Source organism: Xenopus laevis, chromosome 4S, assembly GCF_017654675.1.
Source record: "Xenopus laevis strain J_2021 chromosome 4S, Xenopus_laevis_v10.1, whole genome shotgun sequence".
Classification (NCBI taxonomy): Eukaryota; Metazoa; Chordata; class Amphibia; order Anura; family Pipidae; genus Xenopus; species Xenopus laevis.
The window spans coordinates 87,978,723-88,004,124 of NC_054378.1; the positions used below are offsets into that span (position 1 = coordinate 87,978,723).

General features: G+C 41.7%; 1 protein-coding gene across 1 annotated transcript; it reads left to right on the forward strand.

Moving 5' to 3' along the window:
- Positions 1 to 601: 601 nt before the first annotated feature.
- LOC121393332 (UDP-N-acetylglucosamine transporter-like) lies at positions 602 to 23,530 on the forward strand. The gene is made up of 8 exons (XM_041561545.1): positions 602 to 1,381; positions 2,874 to 3,078; positions 4,182 to 4,336; positions 18,436 to 18,558; positions 19,811 to 19,982; positions 20,315 to 20,433; positions 22,289 to 22,422; positions 22,978 to 23,530. The coding sequence occupies exons 1-8, from the start codon at positions 1,298 to 1,300 to the stop codon at positions 23,066 to 23,068; spliced, it is 1,083 nt and encodes a 360-aa protein (XP_041417479.1). The 5' UTR covers positions 602 to 1,297; the 3' UTR covers positions 23,069 to 23,530.
- The last annotated feature ends 1,872 nt before the right edge of the window (positions 23,531 to 25,402 follow it).

A 25,402-nucleotide genomic window follows, 5' to 3' on the forward strand; every position in this document is an offset into this window, starting at 1 on the left:
AACATTATCTAGAAAACTCAAGAATTCAAGCATTCCATATATTATATATTATGTTATACCCTGTTTTACAACTTGAGGTCTTAAAAAAAGCAAATGAAAGTTAAACCAAGGTATCTCTTGTTTGCAATCTGTTTGTTTAATCTAGAATTCATGAAAAGTTTATTTAAAAATGATGGCAGGTGGTTACAACATGCATATAAACTACAGGTATGGGAACCGCTATCCAGAATGCTCGGGACCTCGGGGTTTCCGGATAACGGATCTTTCTGTAATTTGGGTCTTCATGCCTTAAGTATACTAGAAGTTCATTTAAATATTAAATAAACCCAATAGGCTGGTTTTGCTTCCAATAAGGATAAATTATATTTTAGTTGTGATCAAGTACAAGCTCCTGTTTTATTATTACAGAGAAAAAGGACATTTTTTAAAATTTGGATTATTTGGATAAAATGGAGTCAATGGGAGACAGCCATTCCGTAATTCCGAGCTTTCTGGATATCGGGTTTCTGGATAAGGGATCCTATACCTGTACAAGGAAGCTCATAAAACAATATATTGTATAGAATGTAACTACAAATACTGTATATAATATTTAGGGCAGGGGCCAAGGACAGGGCTTATTAGTATCCTGTGCCTGCCAGTGCTCCCTAACTTGTGTGAATGAGGGTTTTCTTTACAGTCTACCTTTGACTGTGCTACAAATAAAGGCCATTAGTACACACCTACAATGTCTAGTACACTCCTACAATAAGCATGTGCCCTTTCAAGTTGAATAATGTATATAAAATACTCTTGCTTCTGCTTTACGGGAGTGGATACCAGTTAGAATATCCGTAACAAGATCTGATATTTGAATAGCTATGTATGTAAAGAAAGGTACACTCTCAAGCTTTGGAACCTTTCCTTTCTGCTATTGACTTTGTGCAATTGCATACAATGAGAGCCTCTGTTTGGACTGGCTTCTTTCCTACCCGCACACACGGATAAATCGAGAAGCATCCTGGAACAGTGCGTCCTCAATTGCATGAAACTTCAGATTCCCGTTTCTTTCCAGAGAAGTCAACACAGAACTAGGGGGTGATGCGCCCTGTGAATGAATTCATTGTTGGCTGAAGATTTTGTTTGCCATACAGGACAGTATACTTATAGATTTGCATCAGAGACTGCGTATCTGTGTTCAGTTTCACTTCGTGGACAATTTTACTGTGTTAAAGAAAATAATATTAGCCAAGGCGCAACTGACTTTCTGTAGATACAGCAGAAATTTTGGAATGTGTTTAGCTTCGAAATATTCATAATGTCTGTCATGGAAAAAGTGAATGAAGCAACAGAGCCTGGGACTGTCAAAGCTACAAGCAATGAGCCTGTAAACACAGAATCTGTATGTATTAATCCATTTATTGTCTTGTTTTTATAGAGCAATCACAAAAGTACTTGTAATTCTGTATGTTGCATGAGAAACAGTGGTGTAACTATAGAGGGGCAGAGATGACACTGACTGACAGGGGGCTGAGGGTAATCTGCGATGCATGTGAAATCACTGGTGACCTGTAGCAATGAGCGGATATGTCCCGTTTCGCATCACTGCAAATAATTCGCGAATAGCATTGAAGTCAATAGGCGCCAAAAGAAATTTTATGCACGAAATTTTTTTTCCGATCCAACTGCATTAATATCAATGGCCATTTTTTCCTTAAGGCGACTTTTTTGCCCAAATACATTAGGGCTTTTTTGTTATGCGACTTTTTTTTTTGTCTGCCAACTTTTTTGTAGCGAAAAATTTAGCCGGCGCTCATTACTAGTGACCTGTGATTTTGAGCATGTGACAGGTCACCTGTGATTTCCAGGGGGAGGGGTGTACATTTTTTATTGGGGGGGGCAGGGCCCCAAAATTACATAAGTGATTGTATATGTATATACTTATTGTATATCTGAATTGACAACTCTGTGTTTCCTGTCACTCCAGCCTTTATATATCTTACATTTTACTATTTTAGAAATATTTTTTATTTTGCACAGCCTATTTATCTAGTTTTTATTTTACACTGAGCTGTTCCTTTAAAACTTAAAATCTCTAGATGCTGTATATCATGATCTGGATGGATGAAACTTCATAGACATCTAGGGGCAGATTCACTAAAGGGGGAAGTGACTAAAGCTGGCGATAATTCGCCAGAGTGACGTTATTTCAGCACTTCGCCAATTTACTAACGGTAGCTGGCCAAGGAGATATATTCTGCCGCAACTTCACACTCTAACTCATTCACTAAGTTTTTGATTTTACTGAACCTTACCTCTATCGCCAGACTTGCCTTCGCCACCTCAGACCAGGCGAAGTGCAATAGAGTAGATAGGAGTTCCTCAAAAAAAAGTTTAAAATTTTTCTAAGTCCCAAAAAACGCTGGTGTTTTTTCCTATTTAAAGGGTGATAGACTGAAAAAGATTGTAAATTTTTTTTTCGGGTATCCTCCTTCCCCCCTACATTTGCTAACATATGGCACCTAAACTATACTGTGGGCACATGTGTAGGGCATTATAACAACTTTTATATAACTTTATTAAGGTTCCCTGGCCTTGTGTAGTGTAATGTATTTGCTGCAGCATATACGGCCATTGTACTTTAACTGCATGCCATATGCTAATTAGCCAACGCTAGCGTAACTTCGAACTGCTGAGCGTAATTACGCCAGTGTTTGGTATCCTGTGCGCAACTTCGGATCTTCGTGAATTAGCGTTGTCCAGGCAAATTTAGGCCTGGCGAAGTGTTGCTATATGCGCAAAGCCATCGCTGGCGAATTTTCGCCTGTTAGTGAATTTGCCCCTCAGTGTTTTCAAACTAGGCCTTTGAGTCTTGTTTATTTTTTTTCTTTCAGAATGAGTCAGCTCCCACCATGGCATCCCACATAAAGTACATATCTTTGGGTATATTGGTACTCCAGACCACAAGTTTAGTGTTAACAATGCGCTACTCCCGTACGCTGAAGGAAGAAGGGCCACAGTACTTACCGTCCACAGCTGTGGTCGCAGCAGAAGTGTTGAAGATTATGGCCTGCATTCTGCTTGTTTATAAAGAAAACAGTAAGTACATATGGTCCCACAAGTTTTGAGCTTAAAGGAAAAATATACTGCCCTTTTTGACATGAGCTCATTGAGTTAGGCATATACAGTATAGAAAAGGTGCATAAACTCTGAACTCTGACCTTCAAGAAACAAATACTGCAGAAGTGTTTTTCTTTCTTAAAAGGAAAACATATTACCCTGATAAACAATTTCCCAACATCCCATAGGTTCACAATGTAATGCAACTACTCCCTCACCTGTGCCATAGTGAAGTGATGGATCCACAAACTAAAATTAGAGAAAATAATGTCACGCGGTATAAAAAAGTTGTGCAGCAAAAATAGCTAGCACGTCAAAAAAAATTTGACGCACAAAAGTCATCGATTTTTTGGGAGGAAAACTCAATTCAAATTCGATTCCAGTTTTCGGGTCAGGACTATGCAATTGAATTTAGACTTTTTAATTTTTTTCGTAAATAACATAGCATTAGAAGTGTGAATAAAATCAAATTTATTTGAGTTTCAAAAAATTCACATTACTCTAAAATTTGACTTTTGATACATAACCCCCTCAATGTGAAAAGGAGCGAAACAAAGCCCTAGCATGCCAGCAACATTACTCCATTGGTTACTGTTACATTGTTTCAAAAGTCAGAGCTACCAATTTTGAGAATAGCAAGGGACAGACAGGTACTGCTTTCAATTATAATTATATTTACAAATAACATCCAAGGGGATAAAACAATAAAAATCTCCCCCCTTTCATTCTATGTCAATGGTAAGTGCCATGTTCAGCATGTGATAGCTTTGCATTGCATGCATATGCATCAGTTTGTATTTTTGATCAATATACGATCCAGCACATACCAGTGATTTGCATTGGCATAGAATAGAGGAGCTATTTCTAGAAGTCACCTGGGAGACTGGGTGCCATTACTCTTGTGATACCTTTAGCCGAGCTGATTCTGGGTTGGGAGATATACAGTTTATAGGAATGCATCATGATAAACCTTAGATTGTAAACTTCACTGGTGCAGTGCTGTGTTTATGGGTTGGAGCTATAAAAATACCAGACAAGAATCCTGCTCTTGATGTTGTTTCATCATTGCCTTTGCTTTATAGATTATAACCTCAGATCTGTGAAAAGAGTGCTGCACGATGAAATAATCAACAAACTGATGGACACTCTGAAGCTAGCAATACCTTCAGGGATTTACACCCTGCAGAATAATCTTCTATACGTAGCACTGTCCAACCTCGATGCAGCCACTTATCAGGTACTGGGCATCTTGGGAATGTGACCATACTTTTCTGTCATCTCTGACTGAATGTGTAGTGTAGCCCAACCCATGACAAGGAAGCACTTGTGGAAAACACAAAAAATTAGATGCAGGAATAAGTGAAGAAAGACACAGATGGGTGCAAAAGAATAAAATAAGTGGTAAATAATGGTGCTAAGAGGGAGAACAGAAAAAAGTGGTATTCTATAAAAATGGTGAGCTGGGATAGTAATGAAAAGGAAAACTACAAACAAAGAGGGGATGAGCCTATGAGATGAGACTATCCTGGAAAAAGGAGGAAGGAGAAAATATGAAGGCACTAAGTAGATTTTTTAAAGTGGACCTGTCACCCAGACATAAAAAGCTGTTTAATAAAAGTCCATTTCAAGTTAAACATGAAATCCAAATTCTTTTTTTTTTTATTAAAGCATTCATAGCTGTTGTAATCTTTTTTAAGAATCTCAGCTGTCAATCAAATATGCCTTAGGCATAGAGGCAGGGCAGGCAATTACTTTCATTTTCCATTCAGCACTTCCTATATGTCACTGCACTCCCCACATTCCTCCAGTTCTCTTAACCATTTTAATGTGTAACCAGTGCATGGGGATGGACATCAGGTCCCCCATTCTGGTGCACAAAGAAGATTCTGAGATGATGCAAGTCTTGCCTAAATAACAGTGTCCACAAAATGGCTCCTGCCTGCTTGCTGTATTTATGAATTCCCAGACCAAAGAAAACAAGATTAAAATAATTTATACAGTGTAGTTGAAGTTAATTTTGCTTGACTAACGTGATAAAATAGGATTTGGAATAATTTTTTTGGGTAACGGGTCCCCCTTAAGGGGTGAATAACATCGAGAGTAACAGGATATGGTCAAATTTGAGAATACAAAGAGAAATTGGTTTAAATAAATTATGACGAACAGAGACAAGCAAAAAAGTTATACTAATACCATGTGACTGAAAATATTAAATATACTCTCACATTCAACGAAGAGGTCACATTTGTTATCTGGTATAAGTGTATTTCAAAAGGTTGCATAGATGTATGTCATTTGTATTCAATTAATTGTTGATAGAACCTAAACTGTAACAATAGCCACTGAGAGGGGCACATCATTGTGTGTCTGTATTGCTGTTCCATTAGAGGATAATAAGGATTACAGGCAGATACTCTAATGCTTTAATAAATACCTTCAATTGATGTTCACGGCAGTCCAGTTGGCATTAAGGAATTATTGCTGCCTTTTTTGATCTTTTGAAATCTGCAGCAATCAGTATAGACTACATATAGGCATATAATATTTCATTTCAGCCCTACTAATTAAATGCAGCCTGTAGCTGTTTCACCAGTTACTCCTGTTTTACTGTACTCACAGTGCAAACATGGATACATTCAAAACAGGTCATTCATTCAGCCACGCTGTAGCCTTTGGTTAGTTAAAGGGACAGTATACCCCATTTTTCTACATTAGTTCAATGAATAAGGCTTGTGCATATTTTTTGCCTCTTGTTTTAATTAAGAAAAAAATGTTTTATATATATATATATATATCACAGTCCAGTGAGTATCCGCACTCCAAGGCACACTGTTAAGGCTTGTATAGCCGGGGTGCAAGGTTTAAGATATCTATAACCTAATATTCAAGAGAACCAGCACTCCCATATATAAAAAACAATTCTCTTTTATTTTCGTTGCATCAGTATTCAACGTTTCGGTCCCTGCTGGGACCTTTCTCAAGGATGATACAATAACATTTCGGCCAATCATAAATAGCCTTACATATTTAAATTCAAATTCACCAATCAGTGCTTGTTGTCCAAAACTTATTAGTCAAGGGATTTAACCCATTGTGACCTTCTTTACCCTAGTGTCATAAAAAATACTTTTATCTTGATAGTGTCACTTTTACAAAAACACTCATCCCCTGTACATCATAAATATCATAAATGTATAAAAACTTTTGTACAAGACAATTTCAAAACATTTTGTGATAAAAACAGTGTAAAACTTATGTGTACTTATAAAATTCATTTTGGCCACTAGATGTCACCAATGTGTTTCTTTAGCTTGTGCTACAGTGTTTAGATAGAATCCATGTGTTACAAAATTATCCTAATGGAAAAAAAGAAACAAAATTGTAACTAATTTGTATCTATAATGTATAAAACATTTCCTTTCACTGTAAAACCACTGAATATACTGTATATAGAAAAATGTAAAAAGAGACTGTCAAAGCTCCAACTGATCTTTCTTGTTGGCTTTATAGAGACAACTTTTGGATTCACATATTTAAGTCAGAAAACAACCCATATTGACCTGGCCATTCATACCTTTTGGTGAGACACAATTAAGCTCATAAATACAAAAGGCCTCCCTCTTCAGGAGCATTTTTCTTACATCTCCTCCTCTTGGGTGTATTTGTACCTGCTCTATTGGCATGCATCTAAAGGAGGAGGCACTATGCTTGGCCTCCGCCCAATGTTTGGCTACCGGCTGTTGGGCTATATCTTGCTTCCGGTCATCCTTGTTTCTATTCCTAGCCCATTCTGGGTCTAACGCTGCCCTAATGCTTGCCCAGTGCATGCCCATTCTTCAATTGTCTCACCACAATAAAGCAGACCACATGGACATTTAATTATGTATACAACCAATGTGGATTCACGGGTCATGCGTTGCTTAACTTCATATCGCTTGCCCGTATGTGGGTACGTAAAGTGTGTTCCTAAAATTAGGGTACCACACATAATGAAACCTTTGCACTTAAACACTCCCACACGTAAGCTAAGGTTACTTGTGCCACTTCTCATTATATACCGATCTCTTGGATCGGATGGACTGAGCTGAAAAAAACAAAGGATCCCTGTGGGGGATCAAAACGTTGAGGCTTAATAATAAAACATTTTTTTGTTTTTTCACTAAAACCCTGTGAGTGCGCAATCCTTGTGTTCACTATATATATATATATATATATATATATATATATATATATATATACACACACACAAATACAAGAGGTTCTCTGCACTCAACCCATTATCAATATATTTAAGACAGAGACATTTTGTGCATACTGCTACTGAAAAATGCCTTATCCTTTAAACAAAACAGGGATTGTTTGTCCATATATTGCAATATATTTAAGCTGGCCAACTATGTCAAAGTTATCCCATATCTGGCCAGTCCTACGCTTAATTTTCATCTGATTCATTAAGAATTCTATTGCTTAATTATACATTTTACAAGGAATAAACAGCAATTTTTTCACTTGGAAAAGACCCAGAGTGCGGTTCATTTGTTATTTTTGTATTTACCATATAACCTGCACCTAGGCATTTGATATATATAAGTAGTGCTCCAGGTCGATAATTTGCATATATATATATATATATATATATATATATATATATATATATATATCAAAACAAAGTGGAGTGGAGTGTGCACCGGTCTGTGACTTAGTCCACTCAAGGACACAATGTATAAAAAACAAAATAAAGTCCAGACAACTTATCTTGTGAAGAAAACGAAAATTCTTTATCAAGCAAAAAATGCAAGAATATGCAACGTTTCGAAGCTCCCGCTTCTTTGTCAAGCAATCTAGTATACAATGTTCACACATCCTTAAAAAGGTTACAGCTGTAGACACACCCCCCTAGGGGGTGGTACAAATTAAACACAAATTAGTATATAGTATTTAGTATTTAACCCATTTGGGCATTATACATAGAAACAATCATAGAATTACTTAAATATGTCATACAAGATACACAAGCAATCTGTGCTACAAAGTATATGCTGAAAATATCACATTAATTCAAGGATGCATTTATGTCCCAACCTCTACTCTATATATGCCATAACCTCACTATATAAAGGCATGCAAGTCATACTCTCTGTTTAACCCTTTAGGGTATAATGTTTGCAAAGTATGTATCCAAAATTTCTCTCGTTTCTGGAGTTGTAGGAGTCTATTGCCCCCCCGACGTGGGGGGGCAATAGATTCCAACACAAGGAATCTGAGGGTTGCTACAGAATGTCGCGCCGAATGAAAATGAGCTGGAACTGGTAATTTGAGTACTTCCTTTCGAATTGTGGACTTATGCTGACTGATGCGATCACGTATGGGTTGAATTGTTTCACCAATGTAAGCTAAGCCACATGGGCATTTGAGCATGTAGACTACATACTCTGTATCGCATGTAAAATGTCCTCGTAGCTCAAATTTCCTCCCTGTTTGTGGGTGAGTGAACATATTGGTGCGAATCACACTGGAGCATTGATTGCACCTCCCACATGGAAACATACCATTCTTTAAGGGGCCCAAAACCCTCTGTGCCTGAACCTTCTGGGTGCCAAGGTCAGCCTTGACCAATCTATCTCTCAGGTTCCGTGTACGTTTATATGATAACAGTGGTGGTTCCTGAAAATCAGGAATGGTAGGATAGGCTTTACGTAATAAAGGCCAGTGCTTGTAAATAATGTGATGAATTTTACGAGTACACGGATGATATGTATGTACAAATGGTATGCGTGTTTTTTTAGTTATATCACGTGTTCTGTCCTGTATGATAGAGGTGCGATCCAATTCCTTCACTCTGGCTACCTCCTGATCAAGTATCTGTCTGGGATAGCCCCTCTGTGTAAACTTCATGGTCATCTCATCCAAACGTGTATTGAGCTGTTCCTCCTCTGTAACTATGCGTTTAACACGCAACATTTGAGATCTGGGGAGAGAGGAAATGTTAGCCCTCGGGTGTGCACTGTCAAAGCATAATAAGTTGTTGCGATCTGTAGATTTAACATATAGGTCCGTGTATAGTTGTCTGCCCTTGCGATACACACTGGTATCTAGAAATGTCACTCTTTCCTCACTATGAGTGAGGGTAAATCCTATAGTGGGAACACATGTGTCTATATGTAATTTGAACTCCAAGAGGGATCCAACGTCACCCCCCCATAATACCAACAAATCATCGATATAGCGCCACCATCTTAAACAATGTTTTTTGTATAATTCATTGTTGTAGACAAAATTGTGTTCAAAGTAATTCATAAATATGTTGGCATAGGTGGGGGCGACGTTGGATCCCATAGCGGTCCCCTGCACTTGTAGAAAAAAAGTATCTTGAAACAAGAAATAATTTTTATGCAAAACCAGGGCCAGTAGTTCCATGAAAAGGTTAATCTCCGCCGTATTGTACTGTGTACCCTCGAGGGTTAATCGTACTGCCTGTGAGCCCAAATCATGCGGAATTGAAGTGTACAGGCTATTAACATCAAATGCTGCCAATAGCACAGTACCTTCTCCCAAGTCTATATCCCCAATTAGGCGTAAAAAATGAGATGTATCTTTAACATATGACTCACCACACTGGACAAAAGGCGCTAGTACTTTATCCAAGAAGATTGATAACGGGGATAAGACCGAATTAACGCCGGCCACTATGGGACGTCCTGGAGGGGATTGAAGATTCTTGTGTATCTTGGGGAGGGTGTAGAGCACTGGTATACATGGAAATTCTTTTGTAAGGTAATCCTTCAAACTATCAGTCACTACACCCTGTTCATGATAGCGAGACAATACTTCAGATATTAAGCCAGTAATTTCATCAGTGTGTAACGATCGCCGCCCGGAGCAGGCCCAGGAGCTCCGGGCGGCGCGTCCATCTTCGCCGGCGTCGCTCCCAAAATGGCGGCGCCCATGGCCGCCACGTGGGTAGCGGCGCCGGGCGATGACGTCAGCGCGCCGACGTCGGCGCAAGAGCGTCAATGACGTCAGAATGGCGCCAAATTTGAAAATAAAAACGCCAACTAGACGCCAGAATGGCGCCCAAGAATAGGATTACTTTCCTGAAGCATATCCTGGGTTTCCTGTGTGCCTTATTGCCTAATCTTGTTCCTGCCTTGTATCCTGACCCTTTGCCTGGACTTTGGACTTTGTTTGTATTCTGCCTGCCTGTGAACTCTTGCCTGATCCTGACTATTCTCCGTTTAACCCTTTGGATACCGCGACCTTGTTCCCTCAAGAGGGCTTCCTCCTTGATCCAGACAACCTCCCTGGAGGGAGCTCCCGGCTCCCTGACATTATTCTTGGGCCATGGATCCTTCTGAGGAAGCCACACCTCATGTCGGACGAGCGCTCCGCGGACTGGCATCCCGCATGGAGGACTACGAAAACCAGCAGGTTCGCATTGGGCAAGCACTCGATGTCCTGCTAGCTCAAGTGCCTTCTGCGTCCTCCACTGCTCCACCTACTGGGGATCCCCCCATGGCGGCAGCCCCCACGAACACAAGCTACTCGAAAGGTGAGCCTCGCATTCCACCTCCCCCTCGTTTCAGTGGGGACCCACAAGCTTGCAGGGGATTTGCCACGCAATGCCAAATTCAATTTGAGTTCCAACCCACACAGTTTCCAAGCGAGCGTTCCAAGGTGGGGTATGTGATGTCTCGATTGGAAGGCAAGCCACTGGAGTGGGCAACGTCTCTTTGGGAGAAGAATTCCCCGCTGACTTTTGATGTTAAAGACTTTCTCCAAGCTTTTCGTATAGTCTTTGATGCTCCAGGTCGGGTTACGAACGCCCCTGCCCGTCTCTTGCAGCTCCGTCAAGGAAGCCGCAGTGTCAATGAGTATGCTATAGACTTCCGAACACTGATGGCGGAGACTTCCTGGTGTGATGACGCTTACAAGGCTGTATACTACCAAGGCCTATCCATCCGCATCAAAGATGATCTCGTCTCCAGAGAGACTCCTGACACCCTGGAAGGGTTGATCGCTCTATCCATTAAGGTGGACACTCGTCTCAGAGAGCACCAGGTGGAGAGAGAGCGCAGTAGACGATTTTCTCCCATGTTGGCCCCTCGCTTTCAAAGGCCGATTCTGCAAACACCCGCTGTTCCTGTGACCCATGTGTCGACATCTCCCTTGGAGGAACCCATGCAAGTAGGAAAGACTCGCCTCTCCGAGCAGGAAAGACTCCGAAGACGTATGGCAGGTCTCTGTTTATACTGTGGTGGGCATTCCCATTTTGCCAACGCCTGTCCTGCCAAAGCCAAGAGTTTTGTACCCCGAGGTATGTCTCAGGTTTCTCATGTAGGGGGCATCACTCGAGGTTCTCTGGAGAAGTATCAAGAAAATTCACGCAGGCTTCTCCTTCCTTTGCAGATTCACCTGGCAAGTAAGTCTATCTTCGAAAGGGCCTTCCTCGACTCCGGAGCGGATGGCAATTTCATGGATGCCTTTTTTGCCGAACGCATGAAGATTCCTCTGCTTCCATTGTCTTCTCCCCTGCGAATTACTGCCATAGATGACAAACCCCTGGAGTTTGAATTCGTCACAAAGTTCACGGCGGAACTATCTGTACAAGTTGGGGCGCTGCATCAAGAAAAACTTTCATTCTTCATCATCCCCTGTCCTTCTACTCCAGTGATATTGGGTCTTCCATGGTTACGTCTGCATAACCCCACCATAGACTGGTCCACTGGGCAGATCTCTCGTTGGAGTTTATTTTGCCTGCAACATTGCCTTCCGCCAAAACCCCTCGAGAAGGTGAATGTCTCCTCTGCGGAATTAAAGACTTTGCCCTCCACTTACAAGGGATTTTCCGATGTGTTTTGTAAAAAGTCTGCAGAGTTCCTTCCCCCACATCGCTCCTACGACTGTCCGGTTGAACTCCTGCCTGGAGCTATGCCCCCCAGAGGGCGCACCTACCCTCTCTCTCCTGCAGAGACTACCGCTATGAAGGAGTACATCCAAGAAAATCTCCAGCGGGGGTTTATCCGCCCTTCTACCTCTCCTGCAGGGGCTGGGTTCTTCTTCGTGGAGAAGAAGGACGGAGGCCTTCGGCCTTGTATAGACTATCGGGGTCTGAATAAGATCACCGTGAAAAACAGATACCCTCTGCCCCTGATTGCCGAGCTCTTTGACCAGCTGAAAGGGGCAAAGATTTTCTCCAAGTTGGATCTCCGGGGGGCCTACAACCTCATTCGCATCCGGGAGGGTGACGAATGGAAGACGGCATTCAACACTCGGGATGGGCACTATGAATATCTCGTTATGCCCTTCGGCCTATGCAATGCCCCTGCCGTCTTCCAGGAGTTTGTGAATGATGTGTTCCGAGATCTCCTAGGAAGGTTCGTAGTCGTATACTTGGACGACATCCTGATCTTTTCCAAGGACCTTGAAAGTCATCGCTCCCAGGTGAAGGAGGTACTCTCTCGTCTGAGGAAGAACTCTCTCTTCGCCAAGTTGGAGAAGTGTGTTTTCGAGGTATCCAAGATCCCCTTCCTAGGATACATTATCTCTCCAGAGGGATTTGAGATGGACCCCGTGAAAGTGTCGGCCATCCAGGAGTGGCCTCTCCCACTGAGTACCAAAGCAATCCAGAGATTCATCGGATTTGCTAATTATTATCGACAGTTCATCCGGGGGTTCTCTTCCCGCATTGCACCTATCCTGGCCCTCATCCGAAAAGGGGGTAAACCCAGCCTGTGGCCTCCATCTGCTATAGAAGCCTTTCAGTCCTTGAAAGAGGCCTTCACATCCGCTCCTGTTCTTCGACATCCCAATCCTGCACTACCCTTCTGCATCGAAGTTGATGCTTCTGAAGTCGGAGCCGGAGCTATCCTGTCTCAGAGACATTCCTCTGATGGAAAATTGCACCCCTGTGCGTTTTTCTCCAAGAAGTTCTCATCCGCAGAGCAGAACTATGACGTCGGGAATCGAGAACTCTTGGCAGTCAAGCTTGCCCTTGAAGAATGGCGTCACCTCCTGGAGGGTTCTGAAATTCCTGTCCAGATTTTCACCGATCACAAGAATCTGGAGTTCATACAGTCCCTCAAGAGGCTAAATCCCAGACAAGCCAGGTGGGCCCTTTTCTTTTCCCGATTTAACTTTGTTTTGACTTATCGCCCAGGTTCCAAAAATCTGAAGGCCGACGCCTTGACTCGTAGCTTCACTCCGGTGGACCGTGACCCTGAGAGACAGGAACCAATCATTCCACCAGTCAAGATCATTGCCTCTCTGTATCCCCAATTTGCCGACCAGATTCTGGCTGGGCAGTCCTCGGCTCCTCAAGATACTCCGATTGGCATGGCCTTCGTCCCTCCAGAACTTCGCCTGGCCATCCTGCAACAAACCCACTGCTCCAGGCAAGCTGGACATCCTGGTTCGGCTAAGACCCTTGAACTCTTGAGGCGCCTAGTCTGGTGGCCTGATATCCGCAAGGATGTAAAGGACTTTGTGGCTGCTTGTAATGTCTGCGCCACTTCTAAGCCTAGCCATTCCCGCCCCAGTGGGTTGTTACAGCCTTTGCCGATACCCTCTCGTCCATGGACGCACCTCTCTATGGACTTTATTGTCGAACTTCCTCCCTCCGGTGGGAATACTGTGATCTGGGTTGTTATTGACCGCTTCTCCAAAATGGCCCATTTCATCCCTCTGAAGAAGTTGCCCTCTGCGGTGGAGTTGTCCCAGCTATTTATCCAGTACATCTTCCGCCTGCATGGTTTCCCGGTGGAGATCGTCTCCGATAGAGGCACCCAGTTTACTGCCAAGTTCTGGCGTTCCTTATGCAAAGACCTGGGAATTGTTCTTCAGTTTTCATCTGCATACCACCCGCAAACGAATGGGGCAGCTGAACGTGTCAACCAAGCCCTGGAGCAGTTCCTGAGGAACCACGTATCCCTCTGCCAGGATGACTGGTCTGATCTCCTCCCATGGGCGGAATTCGCTCATAATAATGCTTGTCATTCCTCTACAGGAAGGTCTCCGTTCATGTCGGTGTATGGTCAGCATCCTCAAGCTTTTCCCCAAGACTTTGTGCTATCTGACGTCCCGGCTGCTGACGACTCCGCAGCCCATATGTCTGCTATTTGGGCTGCGACCAAGTTGAACCTAGAGAAGAGTGCTCTTGTTCATAAGACTTTCGCGGATCGTCGTCGAAGATCCTCTCCTCTCTACAAGGTGGGTGATAATGTCTGGCTCTCTTCCAGGAATATCCGGTTGAAGATACCATCTCCCAAGTTGGGTCCAAAATTCGTGGGACCATTTCCCATCTTGGAGATAATCAACCCTGTGGCTGTCAGACTCCAGCTTCCACCAGAGATGAGAATCCCCAACGTGTTCCACGTGTCTCTGGTGAAACCCGCCATCACCAACCGGTTCTCTGGCGGTCAGTCTCCTCCTCCTGCCATCTCAGTGGAGGGTCAACTCGAGTACGAGGTGGAGAAAATCCTAGACTCCAGAATCTCCAGAGGGTCCCTTCAGTACCTCATTCAGTGGAAGGGCTTTGGCCCTGAAGAATGCTCCTGGGAAGGACACCGTGATGTTCACACTCCTCGTCTGGTGAGGGAGTTCCATTCCAAGTTTCCCCAGAAGCCAAGTCCTGGTGGTCCAGAGGCCCCCCGTGAGGGGGGGGGTACTGTAACGATCGCCGCCCGGAGCAGGCCCAGGAGCTCCGGGCGGCGCGTCCATCTTCGCCGGCGTCGCTCCCAAAATGGCGGCGCCCATGGCCGCCACGTGGGTAGCGGCGCCGGGCGATGACGTCAGCGCGCCGACGTCGGCGCAAGAGCGTCAATGACGTCAGAATGGCGCCAAATTTGAAAATAAAAACGCCAACTAGACGCCAGAATGGCGCCCAAGAATAGGATTACTTTCCTGAAGCATATCCTGGGTTTCCTGTGTGCCTTATTGCCTAATCTTGTTCCTGCCTTGTATCCTGACCCTTTGCCTGGACTTTGGACTTTGTTTGTATTCTGCCTGCCTGTGAACTCTTGCCTGATCCTGACTATTCTCCGTTTAACCCTTTGGATACCGCGACCTTGTTCCCTCAAGAGGGCTTCCTCCTTGATCCAGACAACCTCCCTGGAGGGAGCTCCCGGCTCCCTGACACAGTGGGATCTTTATCAAGCTGTATATAGGTATCTCTATTACTCAATTGGCTCAATATCTCCTGTATATAGTATTCCCTATCCAAGATAACCAATGCTCCCCCCTTATCAGCTGGTTTGTATATCACATCTTTATCTCCCATCAACACTTTAAGGGACTCCCGTTCAATTTGAGTTAAGTTGTTATTATACCGCATATTTCTAAGCCCCTTAGGATCTTGTATGAACTGATTAATATCCCTAGACATAAGGGATATAACAGTTTCCACTGGATGAAAAGAAGTAGGGGGAAGGTATTTGCTCTTTTTATACAAATCAAATTGTTGTGGAGTTAATGCTCCAATATCAGCCTTAGTCCCTCTAACTTCTTTATCCATGAACTGAACCTTTAAACGTAAGAGTCTATAGAACCTTTGCAGGTCAATGTCCAGCGAAAAGGTATCCAGCTTAGAGGATGGACAAAAAGATAAACCCTTCTGTAACAAATTCAGTTCAGATTGTGACAGTACCTTTTTAGAGATGTTAATCACGATTGAAGTCCCTTCTTGGGTGCCGCCTTGTGAGTGACCCTCGTCTGTCGTGGTTTGGTCGCAGCTGCCGCGCCGGGTTCTGGGGCGCCTCCTTCGCGTTCCCCGCTGCTTGAGGGAGCGCTGTCGTCGCCTAAAAAAGCAAAAGATCCGGAGGAATCCGATGCGCGTTGCGAGGATGTCTCCCCTGAACTACTGCGTCCGGCCTCCTGCCGTCCCTCGCGGCGTGCCCCTCGTGGCACCCGCGCCTGTGTCTTGCGACCCCGGAAGTAGGAGGGAGTGGTGTATGGACGTCCCGGTGTCCACCGGTATACTCGCCCACTACTGTAGTCTTCCGCGTCACGCAGAAACTTGTCTCTCTTCCGGGTCTCGAGCTCCAACCGGAACCTTTGTGAGATGTTGTCAATCTGTAATTTGGTTGCCGCCCACTCTTCCTGGTTCGCTATCTGCGAAATTTGGGTTTCAAGTGTACTCACTTGTTCGGTAACCGTGAGTAGTTCCTTCTGTATGTGCTCAATCGTAAGTGTAATTATGTCCAGGGAACATTTGTTCAAAATGCCCTCAAATTTCCTGCAATACTCCAGATTATGCAATACTCCAGATTATCCTACCATTCCTGATTTTCAGGAACCACCACTGTTATCATATAAACGTACACGGAACCTGAGAGATAGATTGGTCAAGGCTGACCTTGGCACCCAGAAGGTTCAGGCACAGAGGGTTTTGGGCCCCTTAAAGAATGGTATGTTTCCATGTGGGAGGTGCAATCAATGCTCCAGTGTGATTCGCACCAATATGTTCACTCACCCACAAACAGGGAGGAAATTTGAGCTACGAGGACATTTTACATGCGATACAGAGTATGTAGTCTACATGCTCAAATGCCCATGTGGCTTAGCTTACATTGGTGAAACAATTCAACCCATACGTGATCGCATCAGTCAGCATAAGTCCACAATTCGAAAGGAAGTACTCAAATTACCAGTTCCAGCTCATTTTCATTCGGCGCGACATTCTGTAGCAACCCTCAGATTCCTTGTGTTGGAATCTATTGCCCCCCCACGTCGGGGGGGCAATAGACTCCTACAACTCCAGAAACGAGAGAAATTTTGGATACATACTTTGCAAACATTATACCCTAAAGGGTTAAACAGAGAGTATGACTTGCATGCCTTTATATAGTGAGGTTATGGCATATATAGAGTAGAGGTTGGGACATAAATGCATCCTTGAATTAATGTGATATTTTCAGCATATACTTTGTAACACAGATTGCTTGTGTATCTTGTATGACATATTTAAGTAATTCTATGATTGTTTCTATGTATAATGCCCAAATGGGTTAAATACTAAATACTATATACTAATTTGTGTTTAATTTGTACCACCCCCTAGGGGGGTGTGTCTACAGCTGTAACCTTTTTAAGGATGTGTGAACATTGTATACTAGATTGCTTGACAAAGAAGCGGGAGCTTCGAAACGTTGCATATTCTTGCATTTTTTGCTTGATAAAGAATTTTCGTTTTCTTCACAAGATAAGTTGTCTGGACTTTATTTTGTTTTTTATATATATATATATATATATAGACATTTCTTGTGCTATACAGGGTCAAATCTGAAACTGAAAGGAAAGTCACAGTCTGCTTCCTGTTTGTATAAGCACAATCAAATAAATCACCTGTCCACAGAGAAAGTCCTCTGTAAAATCAGATAACTCGCTACCAGGTAAACTCCATTGGTGCAGGACTGGAATTCACAATATTCCTTGGCATTCCAAGTACACAGAGGCCCAAACAGCCCCCCACCAGCCCAATAAATAGTTACTGGGTATGGCAACTTACAGCAGCCCCTCTGACATTTGCCCACAGATTGCCAGTCCGGGACTGCTCCCTACCCCCGCTATAGTCATTGTTAGGCTTTAAGGTAACGAGTGGCTCATTATACAGAATTCTTCTCTCTGGGTTGGTGATATAGCTTAAGCTAGCCATACATTCAAAGATCCACTCATTTGGCAGCTTCACCAAACGAGCAGATCTTTCCCATTTATGTCCACCATGAGGTGGGCTATATTCTGTTGAAGGCTAAACAATTAGATGACAATGACAGGAATAAAGGTCATCGGGGCAAAGACAGCATCAATGAGCTGAGTTTTAAACCAATCCCATCGTTACCTGCCCACTTTTCAGCCAGATATCAGTCAGGTAGGTCCATCAGAGTGCCCCATACACAGGCAGTGAATGGCCATCTTTACTGTATGCCCAGATATCACAGCAGATGTGTGAGGGCTGCAATGTTGTCTACTTTTTAATCTGCAGACTACAGAAGAACTGCACTCTGTTTATATCTATTAGGGGTGCTGTTTCTATGTTCTATGCAACCCCACTCCATAAAATATGCCATGGCACATAATATACAGGATATTTAGAAGGTACATACAGTAATAAGTCCCACACAAAGCATAGGACTATGCTGGCACATCTTGGGCAAGATACAGGGTTTACTTTGACTATTTAAGGACCAGGATAGAATTTGAATTTGCAGTCCAACCTTAGACAGATTGAACTCAAATAAATGATATTAGGTATTGATTTATTAATGAATATATATTCAGAAATGACAGTAATGCCAATGAGATGTCACTTTTCATTTGTATTCTAATAGTTACTCTGTGTTTCAGGTGACATATCAACTTAAAATCCTCACAACAGCCTTGTTCTCTGTGTCTATGCTTCAGAAGAAACTGACAAAGCATCAGTGGGTTTCATTGCTCATACTGATGGCTGGTGTAGCATTAGTTCAGGTAAATCCCAGATATACAATAGAGCCTTCTTCTTATTTTGTGGACAATGTATCACATGTATTGCTAGGTCTCACTGTTGTGTTGTGTTTTTTTTTGCTACCAATTAAGATTTATTTTTGGGTAAGAGGATGTGGTACAAATGGGTGTTCAGTTTGACCACTATATCAAAAAGCACTGTGGCTTCTTTTTCTCAAATATGGAAGTATTGCTTTTGACAACATTTATGGTGTAGCCCCTTCTGAGAAGCCTATCATTTCCGAGAGGAACTTTATTGACAAGTTAATATTGTTTTACCAGCTCTGCCTCCTGTAGTGGCATTTACTCCGCAGTTTTGCCAGAATGGCAGGATTAGCCAACGATGTTAGCACTAGAATAGGAACTAGGTTTAGGAATGCTTGGAACCTGAGGTTTTCTGGATCAAGGATCTTTCCAGATTTTGGATCACCATATATTACTTCTGCAAAGAATAATTTAAACATACGATAAACCCAGTAGTTCTATTTTGCCACCAACATAGATTTATGCAGCATAGGTAGGTAGGATTAAGCATTATTAAGCATAAAAATCAAATCATTTAAAAAAAATGTAATTAATCACTTATTAAAATTAAAAGTTGCCTCTAAGGGAGATGGCTTTTCCATATTTCCATTTTACTAATTTCCAGATAAAGGATCAAGGGCATTATAAAGGCCAAGTAATTTAAACCTAATACCTGAATTTTAGGGTACATACAGTAGTACAAATATTTGTGTAACTCCAATCCTGTTCTGTTATTTCTGTATATAAAAGAACATTAAAAGCCCAGTTCTGCATGTGAGCCGCACCCCTTAATTATGCAATCTGCTCATTTATCCTCTGAGCTCTCTCCCTTCTCAAAAAGTATTTTCCCTTCCTTCATTTCTCCCAGTTACAGTGACAAATAATTCTGGTTTAGGCTAGGATTAAATAAAATGTTCCTGCAAATTTATTTCATGATAGTAGTTCATTATTTTTATTCTTTCACGTTGCCACTTTTCCACCATGGCTGTATTTTAAGGACTAGCAGTAAAGGAATGGATTTTTGCTTCCAGTAAAAGAGATTTGGAGGCATGGTAATTTTGCTGTTACCAACAAACCAGATCTGTCCTGCAACTAGAAGAGGGCCACATGTTATGGTGCTTTAGGAAATGCTTTGTATGTATCTGATACATGTGTGACTTGGGATGAGTTCTCTCCCCAGAGCTCATTACAATGTATTCTAACCCATGTTTAGTGGCCTGCCGATTCTTCAAAAACTCATAACAAAGAGGTATCGACGGGGTCTGGCTTTGTAGGCCTCATGGCTGTCATCACTGCTTGTTTTTCCAGTGGCTTTGCTGGGGTCTATTTTGAAAAGATTCTAAAAGAAACAAAGCAGTCCCTGTGGATAAGGAATATACAGCTTGGTAAGTTGTGAATGTCCCTAATATTACATTGCAAACCACTGTACAGTTGTATTAAATTAAGTTAATACAAATACATTGTAACAAAGGTCTTTCTTCCATACTGAAAACACTCTGGCCTATATAATAGTATGACACAAGTTACCGTTAGTGCCATAACTAATATAAACCAATGATATAGTTGCCATCACTGTGCTTATTGCTGATTGGTTGCCCCTTTATGGAGCTGATGCAAATTCCCACCTTGTAAATTCAAATGAACAATCTCCTATATCCTTAAAACTTTTCAGTGTTTCCTCTCACTAGGTATGTTGATATTCCTATCTTATTTGCAGGGCTATTTGGATGGATATTTGGTCTGATGGGAGTTTTTATCTATGATGGAGAGCGTGTCTCTAAAGGGGGATTCTTCCAGGGATACAATAATCTGACATGGACTGTTGTGGTTCTGCAGGTAATCTTCCAGAGGAAAGCCTTTTTTACCAGTTTTAGAGCATGATAACATTAACTATTAACTAATATTCCCCTATTAAAACATGCCATATGGGAGGGTACATAAAACTGGAAGACCCATCCAGTGTAGGTGCTGTGATTGTATTATTGTTGTAACACTTCAAATTTATTTTTCTATTTATCTTAGTTAAAGGGCATTTTAGAAAACAGTTTTTGTGTGGTTATTCCCTTTGGGGATGCATGTTACAGTCAAAATATTTGCATCCCTAATGTTCTCCTTGTTAGTCATCAGGGGTGTAAATAAAGAGGAAGCACATCCTGATATTCCGGGGGGGGGGGGGGACAAGAGTGTATGGAGCCAGTACATACATACTTGCATATGTTGGTGTTCCTGTTCCTTCAAGTGGACTGTTTACTATTTACACTAGTATGAAATTTCACCACTCTCCATTAATTTCTATGAGATTTTTAAAGGCATATTTATCAAAGGGTGAAGTTTCGCTTCTACCCATTGATAAATAGTCTTTTGAAAATGCCATAGAAATAAATGGAGTGGCAGAATTTCACTCTAGTGGACTGTGGTAATCTCTAACTTCACTCTTTGATAAGTATGCCCCACTGACTGCCAACTTCATGGTAATACGCAGCAGTTCTGTTTTTCTGCAGTGGAGCTGTGGCTGACAGATGACAAACTGTTGCCCTCTAGTGGGGAATCTGGAAATCACATTTAAAGGCAGTCTGCTTTTTGAAATAAGGAAAGAAACTGTAATATTAAGCAACTTTCTAATTTATTACCAATTTTCAGTGTTACTATGCAACATTGCATTAGTAGTCAGCTCTCTTGCAGCCAGGATTCCAGTCCCCACAATGACTTACCAAGTGAATAAGAAGACCAGAAGTGTGCAAGGCATTGCAGGTATCTTGGTTAGAGGAGAGCTGATTTCCGATAGATTGTTCTGATAAATTGTTTCAGTAGTATGGCAAACTGAGGAGGAAACAGCAAACGACAGATATTTAGCTTGCAATTGCAATTTAATTTACAGATAACTCTCATTATGCAAATGGCCATACATACTGTACCTACAAAGTCTGGTCAGTTTCAACTATACTACATGCACATCTTGGCATGGATGTTTGCTCAGTAGTGGTCAGATTCAAAAGAGCATCCTGTCATCTTGTTGTATGGTACCTGATCTTTCCAGAATAAAAAATGAATCTGCCAATGCGTCTTATTACACAGTACATTTTCAGATAATGAACTGAAGCTGCCGTAAAATATTATCTTGTCAAGTTGTTTTAAATTAGAAAATGAGAACACATGCACATGCACACAAACAGTTTAATGGAATATGCTGTTGTAGATTTAGTGTAAGTAGATTTCCAGGGGATGGTGGTAAAGATTGCTGTAGTCATTGACAGAGACAAATCTGTCTAGTAGGAAGGATATTCTGTGCTATAAAATAAGTAACATGAATTGCTAGAGTTTCTAACTGAGTGTAAATGAGTAACATTATGGGAAATGTAAGGAATGCTAAAGTACAGTAAGTCCAGTTTCAACCGAATGAGAACACACACTCTGCAATTGGTCAGCACAACTTTTGGCCAGGATCGAGACGACTGATCATTATAGCACAAACGGCCCGCAATTCATTGCTGTGACTGCATTAATATATTGTATATTGTTATTTAGTCACCACAATTATGGTTTTTATTATGATTTTGAATTATGGCTTTTAAAAAGTCACAGCAAGTCGCAGGCAACCAATCACCACGTGTGTTTTCGGCCATAGAGTTTCTAAAAATGTCACCTCCAATTTTGCCAAATTTGGTAATTTTTTTAATTTAAATCTCTGCAGGCTTTGGGCGGATTGGTGGTTGCCACTGTTATTAAATATGCTGATAACATCTTAAAAAGCTTTGCAGCATCTATCTCAATCATTCTGTCCACACTAATCTCCTACTTCTGGTTGAAGGACTTTGTTCCCACAAGGTAAAGTAACATGATCACTTTTACAAGTTTGAAAGTGTAAAGTTGGCCATACATTGAAAGATCCTCTCATTTGGCAACAAGTGATTTGGTCCCCCATAGATCCACAATATTAGGCTGATCTTATCATTTGGTCCTGGGGCCACTCACAAAAATAGCAAGGACCACATTGACAAGCCAATGCGTTCCTCATCCCAACAAAGTATTTAAACCTACCTAATCTATACATGGGCAGATAAACTGTTGACTCGGGCTGAAGGCTAAATTGGCTTCTAAAATCTGGCAGTGTATGGCCACTAAGTTATAGCACACCTGTTGGAAATGGTCAAACAGGCATCAAAGCACCCAAAAATACCTCTTCATTCTGCATTGAAAAATGATCGTGCAGACATGTAAACAAAATAATTTTCACATGATTGTGCAATTCAGATATTTTAAATGCAGATTTTTTATGCAAAATAGAGGTATTTGCAGATGCTTTGTCGCCTGAGCAATCACTCATAAAAATGAATACTACTCCAAATAAAGGCATTACTAACATTTTCCTTTCTTTCTTAGTGTATTTTTTGCTGGGGCATTGTTAGTGATTGCAGCTACATTTCTTTATGGCTATGTTCCGAAACCATCGGCAAACCCTATCAAAGCCTGATGACTGGCAGGTAGAAAGATGGCATTACTGCTGTTTGTTCTGGAGAGGAGGGCAAAGCAAGCTAGCTGTGCTGCACACTGAGTAAAGACCAAAGAATGTGAAACTGCTGATCTTTGAACACTATTTAATTTTAAAGTAAAAAAAATAAATACTTGAACATGAACACATTGGGTTTTAATGATGACTGCCAACTTTTCTAATTTGGACAGTTTTGTGTTTTGCAGACTATGTCAAATATTTCATCTTTAAAATCTATTTATTTTTCTTTTGTGGTGACCGGGTTTGGCATACACACCTGCATCTGATTTTGGATATGTTTAAGGAACATCTGTAATGAAAACAAGAGCTTTTTGAACACATTCTGGAAATCTTTGGTATTGGTTTTATACATGAGAGATTTTTTACTGCCTTTGTGAGATTATCATTTTGGCCAAGACTGGGAAAATAAACATTTTACCAATATCATGGTCCTCCAGTTTTCTCTTTTTGTACACCTGCATTTAGGAAAGAAATATAAATTCATGGAAATGATTTATTCTTTCATTTTCACTGAAATCAGAGCATTTTGTGCCACTCACTGATGTGTAGTTCCCTATGAAATCTGAGTATATGAAGCAGATTCTGAACAAATGTCAGGGTCTCCATATACATTCACACAGGTACATGGGTAGAAACGGTATCTCTGAAGATACTGTATATACATTACAATGTAGTTGTTGGATGCTGAACTTGTAGCTGGCAATTCTATATTTCAATATAGGGGTAGACAGGGAACAAACTTGCCTTGCTCCTTGTGCTTAAAGTTCAGGCCATAATTGCAAAATGTTTGACCCAGAAAACACCATAGTGCCACTTCTTTGGTGACCTCCAACATTCAATTGCCAATTGTCATTGACTTTGGGGATTCCAGTGAGAAGATACATTGCCATGGGGTTTTGGATGCAGGAGTGGAGGCAATTGTGCAGCCCCAGAAGGTGCTTGGTACCAGCAAGAATTACAGGAACCGAAACGTCATGGTAAACATGGTAACTGGGTAAAAATTAATGCTTAGTCATATTATTACAGGAAACTGGTGGCATGGCTAGTATCAGTGTGGGGATTGGTGAGTAGAGTCAAGAGATTATTGGGGTAATGTAATAAAAGGCAACAAATTTGCCCATGAGCAGTAACCTATAGCAACCAATCAGCAGGTAGCATTTACCGGTCACCTGTTTAAAAGCAAACATCTTATTGGTTGCTATGGGTTACTGCTACTGGGCAAACTTAGTGCCTATTATTACATATGGGTGTTCGTCTGAGATTATGTCAGAGACACAGGACATAAGTGGAATGATAGGAAATTGTTAGAGAATGCTAGGATATAGATGAGAAATTGCTATGATTTCCTGGAATTTAGAAAGAATGCTGGGTGCAGAGAATTGCTCCTGGAAAGTCACAGACTCTGGAAGTAGGAGTGAGTTTGACTGTTTCATGAAGGCACAGGGGAATGCCAATAAAGACTGGGGATAGTGTGGTGGGAGCAGACAGAGTGAGGGTTGGTGTATGAGGGTCAGTAAGAGAGTGGAGCCAGGTAGATTGACAGTGGAATTATGAGAGTTGGGTGCTTCTTCTCATTTGTGTCCTCATCTCGCCTTTCTTTTGTATATGTTGTTTCTCCCAATTGTGTGTTTCTCCTCCAGTAACCTCTTTTGTTTTCTTTGTTTTTCTAGCTATGCCATCCCATCATCTTTCATCGTAACTTTCTCTCCTCATAGGTTAACTGTTCCATTCCTCTTACAGGGTTATTTCAACATCTCTGCACTCTTTCAGCTCATTAATATGAAGGTGCTTGTTCTAGTGAGGAGATACCTGCACAACAAACTGTGACAAATGTAGTGCCTTTGGGGGAGGCCTAATTCCTCTACAACAGTGCTGTCCAACTTATGTGGTACCGAGGAGTTTTTCCCATGCTGAATCAGGAAATGGTACTGGTTTTACAGCTGGTCTCAAGTTAACTTTGTGTACAAAGTTCTTTGCACAGCCCAGTGAAGTGTTGCTTTTTGGTGAAATTTAAGTCACTGGCTGTGTGGCAGGCACTGTTGCTGTAGTAATGAGACCATCAACTAATTGTAGGTTTAATGCAGCAAGGAGATTCCTTCCAAGTATAGCAGTACCCTTATTCACAATGTAAAAGTCACATTTTGCAGTATTTGATTTAAATTGTACAGTCACTGACAAGCAACCAAGCACATGGATTGGATCCTTTAAGTAACTGACCAGTTTCAGGGCAGGTGCAACAAGCAGATCTTTTGCAAAGTATTTCAAGAAAATATCCTTTGGTAGTATAGAAACGGC